Source organism: Juglans microcarpa x Juglans regia, chromosome 5D (assembly GCF_004785595.1).
Source record: "Juglans microcarpa x Juglans regia isolate MS1-56 chromosome 5D, Jm3101_v1.0, whole genome shotgun sequence".
Taxonomy (NCBI): domain Eukaryota; kingdom Viridiplantae; phylum Streptophyta; class Magnoliopsida; order Fagales; family Juglandaceae; genus Juglans; species Juglans microcarpa x Juglans regia.
This window is the reverse complement of record NC_054602.1, coordinates 1,450,079-1,460,212: the sequence shown is the minus strand read 5'-3', so window position 1 is coordinate 1,460,212 and position 10,134 is coordinate 1,450,079. Positions and strand designations below refer to the sequence as shown.

General features: G+C 29.9%; 1 protein-coding gene across 1 annotated transcript; it reads left to right on the top strand.

Annotated features, from left to right (window-relative positions):
* Nucleotides 1-6,952: 6,952 nt before the first annotated feature.
* Nucleotides 6,953-9,420, top strand: LOC121265503 (NAC domain-containing protein 90-like). The gene is made up of 3 exons (XM_041169151.1): nucleotides 6,953-7,272; nucleotides 7,973-8,265; nucleotides 8,824-9,420. The coding sequence occupies exons 1-3, from the start codon at nucleotides 7,107-7,109 to the stop codon at nucleotides 9,157-9,159; spliced, it is 795 nt and encodes a 264-aa protein (XP_041025085.1). The 5' UTR covers nucleotides 6,953-7,106; the 3' UTR covers nucleotides 9,160-9,420.
* Nucleotides 9,421-10,134: the final 714 nt, after the last annotated feature.

Here is a 10,134-nt window from a genome sequence, read left to right as displayed (position 1 = left end):
CTTAATTAACCGAGTTTACAAAATGTAAGTATTTTACCTTTGAATAGTACTGGAATATTGTAGCGAAAGAGTAGTACGAATTGGATTCCATTCTATAATTCAACTTCGAATCGACTCTGATCGTTAAAATCAACTTTGATTCACTCTACATGCATGCATGGCTCGATCTTGTAATTAAAAACCATGTTTATAGATTAAATTAAATTAATGGGAGTTTAATTTCCAAGTTGAAGAAAGATTGGGGCCGCAAAAACCATGTAATTTATATGAGAATTTTTAATGGATAGGCCGTGGGGAATTGATTAGTTGGGACTTGGGGTAGGATAATTAATAGAGTAAAGTACGTAGTAGTAGACGTGATTAATATCCTTCCATATATATATATATATATATATATATATATATATAATTTGCAGGAAAATGGAAATTAACTGATCATCTTGACGAAAGATGGATCGACTAGCGATGGAGTTGACAGATTGGTAAGAATAAAGTAATTTGGAATATATATATATATATATATATATATATATATATATATATATATATATCAGAAACAGTAGGTCTCGTTGACTCAGAAACTTTATTATTGCAGAAAAAAGAGGTAGATACAAAGTCCCCAATTTTGTGGGACACTGGGAATTAATATAATTATGATAAAGTGGAAAACTGTATAGGATCAATTATATATAGAGCATTTTACATAAGAGTATGTCTATTTTACCTCGGGGTCAATTCAGCTTAGCGTGGTCTGGTCTGCTTTCACACGGATTCAATTTGCCCGTTCTTGTCCAATTGCGCGTGAAGCCCTGCGAGACTTTCAATTGTATCAATATTTGGGATGGATGGATGGATGCGTCAAGTGTTAATTGACTTTATCTTGACTCCATTTTTTCTTATTTACCATTAATAATTTACACGTGCATCATCATGATGTATATATTGGCCTGTCACAAATTAACTCTCCGTTTAAATACTACGAATAGTAATATTTTAGATGATTTTTTAATAATAATGAGATAATAATATATAATTTATAAATAGTAATAAAATAGTTTAAAAATATTTAAGAATAATTATATTTCCAAACAAACTCTAACTCTCCCAGCTTTCTACCTCTCGACGTGGTCCATCTTGACTAACTATATATTAGCAAGGGCAAAGGGGGATTAATGAACATGCAATTCCTAACCTATAGTGTATTGTGCACCAAAAACAGACTTTTCTTTTTGGAAAATCAATTCGAAGAGTCCCACCTCTCATGCATGCATCTTCAACTAAGAGCATGTTTGGGATTGAGATTCAAAGCTTAAAAAGTACTTTTAACTATTTAAAAACTTTTTTAAAGAAAAAAAAATGACATATTTGATAAATTTATAAAAAAAATACTCTAATCACTTAAAAAAGTTAAAAGTGTACTTTTTAAAAAGCACCAAATTATAACTTTTATAGAAAAGTTCATGCAGATAATTATATATTTTTAAAAAATTAATGTAACTAATTTTAAAAGTACTTTAGATATATATTTATCAAACAGTAAAGAACTTTTAAACTATAGAGCTTATTATTTAAGTTATAAGTTATAAATCTTAAAGTTATAAGTTATATTTTCCACCACAAATTTAAACATGTACTAAAACCCAAAAAATCTATGATGATACTAGTCTAGAGAGTCTAGAATTTTTATAAACCCTGAACCTTCAGTTTTCAGAAAGCTTAATTTACTAGCTATTCAGGATATTGCGAGTTATCACTCTAGAGGTAGAGACAGAGTTGTTCTTTTATTTTTATTTTTATTTTTTATTTTGACTCCCTTTATAAAAAAAAAATAAATAAATAAAAGGAGGAAATAAAATAAAAATTAATTAAAAACAAAATTACGTACGTACCAAAGGTTTGGTCGAACCATCCTTGATTAAAGTTGAGAGGGTAGTTAACCAAGACTAGATTGCATGGGTCTCGGATAACCGTGTACCCCTTCGAGAGAATAGTCAGTCGTAAAAGGAGTGGATCGAGCACGCAGCTCCCGAATTCATGACCACTCTTAGGCCGATTGGCCACTCCAAAGGATGTTTGGAGAACCAATATCCCCAGTCTTGGGGTGGTTTGGTCATGATGATCTTTATTGTTTGTTTGTTTTTTTGTTTTTTTTTTCCTGAAGTACTGTTTTTTCTTGAGGAAACATTTTCTATTTTCATTTTCCACACCGTTATACATAGGAGTTTGATTTTATATGCGGCCGGGACGAAGTTTTCATGTATTCATACACAGATATAGGCTATAGCTAGTGTTTCGAAGAGAAGGAAGCCAGCAGTTCTCATATTGCGTGCGCGCGCGTGCGTCAACAATTAATTTCATCAATATCGGCGACAAAATTAATACACGAATTTGAGAAATTACCGATCATTAGTTTTTCTATACGGTACAAGGTTTGATAGAAGAATCTGAAACGTAAATTACTTTGAACAGTGGTGATGATTGGCTAAACTTGAAAAAGAAAAATCTTGCAAGTTGAAAATTACCCCCATGCAGTAGGAAAAAAGACAGCTAGTGCGCAGTCATGGTTTCGACGAGTGTGTACATGTGTCTGCATATATGTGTCATGTGTGTGTAAATTAGCTGGGTGCAGAAAGCCGTGGAAATTCAAAAGATGTCGGTTTGGAATCTGGATTCACGCCTAAAAGTACTCTAGGAATTTAAAGGAAGTCATGCGCGCACGGCACCGCACGCAACCACTCAACCTGACTCAAGTACGAACTGATATTTATAAAAAAAAAAGTATGCACTGATAAACTAAATTAATAAATTATAACGATATATTAAAGGCAGTCATTGGAATCCAAATGTAAACCGAATCCCATACACGCATATCCAGTCTAGTATTTAATTCCTCGATCTCCTAATTTATTTTTGACATCAATAGTAACATTCATTGACTTTTACCGGGAATTATCATGACTTTGTAATTTTTAGAGTCTTTAATTTGAACGGCCACTGCCGTGATTTCGAAAGTCAGTTTTACTTTGTTGGATTCTAGATAGTAGAGGGATTTCAGATGATCTGTAATAATAATAAAAAAATAATAAAATATTAAATAATAATTAAGTGAATTAATAAAAAAATATTAAATAGTAATGAACAGATCATTCCACTATCCAAATACAGCCTTAAATTAACAAGATCAAGGCCGCAAACTTAATATAAATTTCCATCGGATTAAACAAATTTCCATCAGCTTGTAATTTTGAAGTCATGGAACTTTTGATCATACATCTTGTTGTTTGCTGGACAACCACATGACTTGCTGTAGTACTAGCTGGAGCTAGCTAGCTAGGTTATATTATCCTTATCTTAGGGTCTGTTTTCAAATGTTTTTAGATTATTTTATTACTAATATTTACCAACAGTTTATTATTATTTTTAAATTATTAATTACTATATACATACAGATGATTTGAGATCAGAGCTTTAAATTTTTACATATTTCTTGCATTTTAAGATCTTGATTTGGAAGAGATAAATACTTGAATATTAATATCTGACCATTATATATATATAATATTTCTCAATTCAATCTTAGAATTCAGCTAAGATTTTTAAGAAGTATTTTTTTTTATCGGTATTAATTATATGATAAAAGACGTACGAGAACATGCAATATATTGGAAATATGTTTTGTAGTTAGATTGTAATTAGTCTCGTTTTGGACATTTTTTTATAATCGAATAAGTATCCATCGATTTTGAAAATTTAAGAATTGATATCGGATCGATTCACTATCAAAATCAAAACTTCTAATTTTTTTAATTTCAGTCTAATCTTTTCAATTTTATGAATAAACAAAATCAATTTCGAATAAAACTAGTTCAGCACGCAAGTGATTGACTCATATTTCTCGTTTTATGTTATACTAATGCTATATTAATTTTATGTTATAAAATTAAAATTTATATGTTATATCAAAATTTAAATGTTATATTAAAAATTATAAGATTAATTTATGTTATATTAATTTTATGTTATAAGATTAATAGACATTAATAATAAGATTTTAGAATTTTATTTTATATTAATTAACAATTCAACATGTAATATATAATATATAATATAATATAAAAAATCAGATAAAAATATTTTTTATATAATACAAAAAATTAAAAATAATATATACGTATATATAGGTCCAATTTGATTCGAATAGTTGTTCTAAAAATCAAAATTGAAAACGGATGGAACCCACCTGCTCACCAGCTTTTAATTTCTCAGGCAACTGTGCATCTATATATAGCACGTTAGCAACGTGTGCTGTAATCCGGATTCGTCCTCGGCAGTTCAACGAAAATTCTCGACATTTAAGACGCGCATTCCGAATAATTTAGAAACAAATCATACTTTATTAATGGCCGTCATAATCAATAATTTCGTGATTATGATCTTGTCCAATTTTTTCTGGTTCCTTGACCACAACTTGTAAGGCAGGCTCGTTTAGATAATGATAAATGAGGTAGTTTTAAATGAATTAAATAAAATATTATTAAAATATTATTTTTTAATATTATTATTATTTTAAAATTTAAAAATATTAAATTATTTATTATATAATAAGATGAGATGAATTAAAAATATTTTTATATATAAATAGACCTTAATTATATATAAAAGTGATAATTGACTCCATATATATATATATATATATGTGTGTGTCCCTTTATCGACGACAGCACGTAGTTAATTTGTAAGAAAGCCATATATGTATACATTTATGCTATCGTGGCCTAGTGCAGAAAGCTAAGGTGGGGCTATGAGCATCTACATCGAGCAAATTTTTTCTTAAATTTTAGTTAAAAATTATTATTCTCTAAATTTTACTCATCTTTTCAAAACATTTCACATCTTACTTTCTATTATTTTTCTATTCTATTAAAATAATTTCTCTTTATTTTTTTTTATTATTTTCTTCTCTCACATTTATTTATATTCTTTTTTTATGCTCTATTAAAATATAAGTTTAGAATAAAAAAATATAAAGAATGATTCAGGATTGCTAAATGAGTTGCTAGCAATCCTTAATTCAAATCTTATTTTTGGGAATGAGATGTAGCTCCCATTTTTCTATTTTTAATGTACTTTTCCTAAAATTTGGCTAATAATTGGTTATAGGGAATGGGTTTGCTATTGCTCCAAAGAGTACAGTCCAGATGAGTAAATTTTTTCCTAAATCTTAGCTAAAAGTCATTTTTCTCTAAATGTTTTCTTAAATTTTACTCATATTTTTAAAACCTCCTACATTTCAATTCTTATTCTTTCTTTATTTTATTAAAATAATATTTTTTCTTTATTATTTTTTTCTCTCACTTCCTTTTATATTGTCTCTTTATATTCTATTAAAAATCAATTGTACACATCCTAAAATCACTTACTATAGGAAATCAGATGTAACACATTTTTCTTCCATTTTCATATTTTTTCCCTATAATTTAACTAAGTACAATTATGAGGATGCTAGTGCTCCAAGAGCATTGTCATTGGACTTGCCAAATGCCAATGTATCTTTATATTTTGGCTAGGTATGAGAAAAATCATCTATATTAAACTAGCCAAACTACTAAAGCTCAAAATATGAGCTACAGTAAATTAAGGGGCTAGTCATATTTGAAGAGTTACTGTTCACATACCAAACAATTATTTTAATATTTTCAACCAATCATCCCTCTCTCTTTCCCTCACTCTTCTCTCCCTCATAGGAAATGTTTTTCACTTTTATGCATTCTGTGCATTCTTCTTCTATTTTCTTTTTGGATATTTTTATTTTCTCATTATTTCTTTATTTATATATTTTCCAGTAGTTTGAGAATTGGGGTCATTGTTTTTATTTATATTTTAAGCTGAAAGAAAATTTGGTTTATATGTGTTTGTTGGATAATTAAGTTGAAGGAGAAAATAGTTAGAAAATAATAATTTTAAGTAAAAATTCAATTATTAATTAATATATGAAGTGTATTTATAAAATAAAAAAATATATATATAATTATTAAAATATATAATATTGTATTATTATTTAAAATTTAAAATGACTAATCCAATATAAATTCACCTAACTAAAAATTAATGCTATAACTAAGACTTAAAATCCTAGCCAAAATTTTAACTTGGGAATGGTCATTGCCGATGCTCTACTTAGAGCATTAGCATTGGTCTATGCATATGCATATGCAAAATCACCTCTTTTGCATATTCACTTTTTCATTCAAATAAAATTCTCACATTGGCTTATGCATATTTGAGACAAATCCTCCACTTTACCTATTATTTTATTATTATTAATTTTTTGCTGATATCAATTTTTAATATATATTTTGTAATTAGAATTCACTACATACATTTGACATTAATAATACAAATGCAATAATAAAAAATATAAATTTTTTTATATATTATATTTAAAATATAATAAAATGAAAAAATATATAATATATTATAATAATAAAATAAATGTGCAAGTGAAGGTTTGTTGTGTTGTTGAATGAGGGAGAAAAGGAAATGATTGTGAGAGAGAGTGGGAGGAGAGAGAAATAATGATTAAAATATGATTTATAGGGTGAATAGTAGTTATCCAAATTTAGATAAGTACTGTTTATAAGTAGCTAAATATTTAGATATGCATGAACTAATGTGAAGGATTTTATGGTCATATTATATAAATTTGACTTTACGTATATATATATGTATAGATCAATACTAATAACCGGCGGGGAAATACTATGCTTGACTGATTCAACAAGTTCTTCACCGCTTGGTACGGACATAAGCAGGAGACATAATTCTTTCGACACAAGCGCGTGGAAGTTTCCCGGCAACCCCAAAGTCTCTCTCTATCTCTCTCTCTCCTGACTTTCTTATTTTTCACGGTTAAAGCTCTCTCTCTTTTTTTGCAATATTCTTGCCTAACTTTCATCAATTAAGCCTCACCAATGTCGAAGATGAGAAGTTGAAACCACAATATATAAGGAACTAGATTATCCTTTAGCATCTCCTAACACAGTTGTCCCTGTGTGTGCGTGTGCGCGCGCGTGAGAGATAGAGAACAAAGAGAGAGACCAGGAGTAATGGACGATTTGCCACCTGGGTTTCGGTTCTACCCAACGGAGGAAGAATTGATTTCATTCTATTTGCACAACAAGCTAGAAGGGAGCAGGGAGGATTTGAACCGAGTTATGGACAGGGTTATACCACTTTTGGATATATATGAGTCCAACCCATGGGATCTCCCACGTAAATATCTTCTAATTCTTTGATTATAAATATATATGTCTCGTTCTTGGCTGTTCATTTTATTTCTTCTTCTTTTTAATTTCCTAATCAAATTTCTATATGTTGTACAAATAGTCGGAGTTAGTTCTTGCCAGTTTGAGGCCACTTTCAATTCAATGCTTTGATCGATCGGCCTGTATAATTAATTACGTATATATACATGAGTACACACCAGGGAAGTTTCCAGCAGTATTTGTTTTTAACTTTTATAAGCATTATAGCTAGCAGCTTTCAATAATATCTCAAATTCAGTACAACGTTAAGATCTCCTTTTCCGTTGACCTGGCCGGATACATGTAATATAAGATGGTGATCTCTATATTGCATGTTTGAAGTCTCTGGATGATTATAGATTAAGATCAGAATATATAAAAATGCAGAAAACTTTAGAATCTTAGATAGAATAAACATTCTTAGCTAGCCCTAAATGTACGTAGTGATCAGATTCTTATTCCTTATAAATTTCTGCACCACGAGTAGGAATATAAATTTCTGCACCACGAGTAGGAATTCTTTCTTTCTTATAACCTCGTACGTATCTTGGAGCTTAATTAACCTTTTTGTTTGAATTGTTTTGTAATTTTTTTTTTTTATCTTGGATGAATACTACAAGCTTTTGCTTCCACGATTTCTTCTAATCTCTCTTTTTCGGGATAATCAGAGTTTTCGGGAGACCTGTGCTATGGAGACCCTGAGCAGTGGTTTTTCTTCATTCCCAGACAAGAGAGTGAAGCCCGCGGGGGAAGACCAAGACGACTCACTACAATAGGGTACTGGAAAGCTACGGGGTCTCCTAATTATGTCTACTCTTCCAAAAATCGCATTATTGGAGTAAAAAGGACCATGGTTTTCTACCATGGAAGAGCTCCAAATGGAAGAAAATCCGAGTGGAAGATGAACGAATATAAAGCCATCGAAGGAGAAGAGTCCGCATCTGCTGGTGCAGTTCCTACGGTGCGTATAAACTGAATATCTGTCAACATATATTCACAAAAGTCTTTGCTTAATTTTTTTTGTAGGGCTAGTTATAAATTTATAATTAGAATAATGTTTTGCATCCTCCTGATTGCAGGGTTTAATGTTTTCTCTGAGTATATATATATATTCATGTTGATATATATCTTGATCAAGATGATCGATAAAGAACCATGTCATGATAATTAATCAACATATCATGTGTACGTCGAAGTTTACAAGTATGAGCTAATGTAATCCAATTACATATGCCTTAATGGTGGGTCGGTCTGTTATACGTTACAGCTTAATTAGTTTGGTTTGGATCGGCCTGTTATGAAACCCTAGCATTTATAATTAATGATCTGGAAATTAAACAAGCCTTAATATCTTATATATGCAATATATATAAGATGAGTATGCTAGCTAGCTTTGAATATCGAGAGTACTACTAGGCCTGATCATGCTCATGATGATCATATGATTGGTTGGATATATATGATCTTTATGGTTTTTTTTTCAATAGTTATTATTATTATTGTGTATACCTTTCCACAGTTACGACAAGAATTTAGTTTGTGTCGAGTCTACAAGAAAACAAAATGCTTGAGGGCATTTGATAGACGGCCATCTGGATCAGTAGTAATAGGCCGCGGTGAGCCAGCAGCACAGCAAATTCATCATGGCGATGGTCAGGCAGTACCAAGGTCATCTGGTCTGAACCTTCCATTTACTGATCGGAGAACAACCTCACCGGAGAGTTCATCCTCAGGAGACCATGGCCAACCTGGCCGGGAAGGTAAGAACAAGGGAATGGCTGTTGATGATGATCAGAACTTGTGGGATTGGGATCAGCAATTGAATAATTGGTTCCGGCCCGATGGGATGGAATAGATCATCATGATCGCGAGTAAATGGAGAGGATTTTCTTCTGATGAATATTTATGCATGGCGTACTGTCCAAACATAGATATGACTTAATTTATTAATGTTAGTAGAATACCATTACTATTAATAATTATGTTAGTAGAACACCATCAAAGTCATGGTTAACCCACGCAAAGAAAGTAAGTATATGGTACTTTTAATTAGTACTGTATTTTTGGGGAAGGCTAATATTTTTGGTTTCCTCCTGTATTAATGTAATTCTCGTTACTTTATCGATGGTCGACGACTCGACTTATATTATATATTATGGCACGGGTACAAAAGAGTCGTGTTACAAATTAAGAGAAATTGGTAATAATTATATATAAGAGTAATATGTATAAATCTCAAATATGTAAGTCTTTTGTAAAAATATGAATCTTATTAAGAAAAATGAATTTTTCATATTTTTTTATGGTAGGATCAACTTTTTTTTATAAAGAACTTACGTGAGGTTTGTAAATTAAAAATTTGTATATATTATTTCTCTAATTATATATAAAGGATGTTTACGTACCTGCGAGTCGTTTTCTTCACATGACATAGATTTTTAATATTGAATATAATTTTAGGATGTAAAAATTTTACACTCTTTTACAAAAAGTAGATTTTATTATTATAAATTTATTATTTTTATTATAAATTTCTTACTTTTTTTTTCCTCAAAAAAATCGCGAGATTTATGGGTAGTCTCCCTCCAACAAATCCATCACAGTCACAGCAATTAATGATTTTAGGTAAGTAATTTCCTTCCAACTCTACTAAAGTGGAAAGCAATTAATTAATATAGCATAATTTTGTTTTTTTTTTCTTTGGACATGACATATATATATATATATAATTATATAATATTTCTATTAATTATAAAGATAAATGCTATTATCCGTCCCACTTATACTGTTTATTTAATTACCTTATTGATGAGGTAATGCTATGTGACTT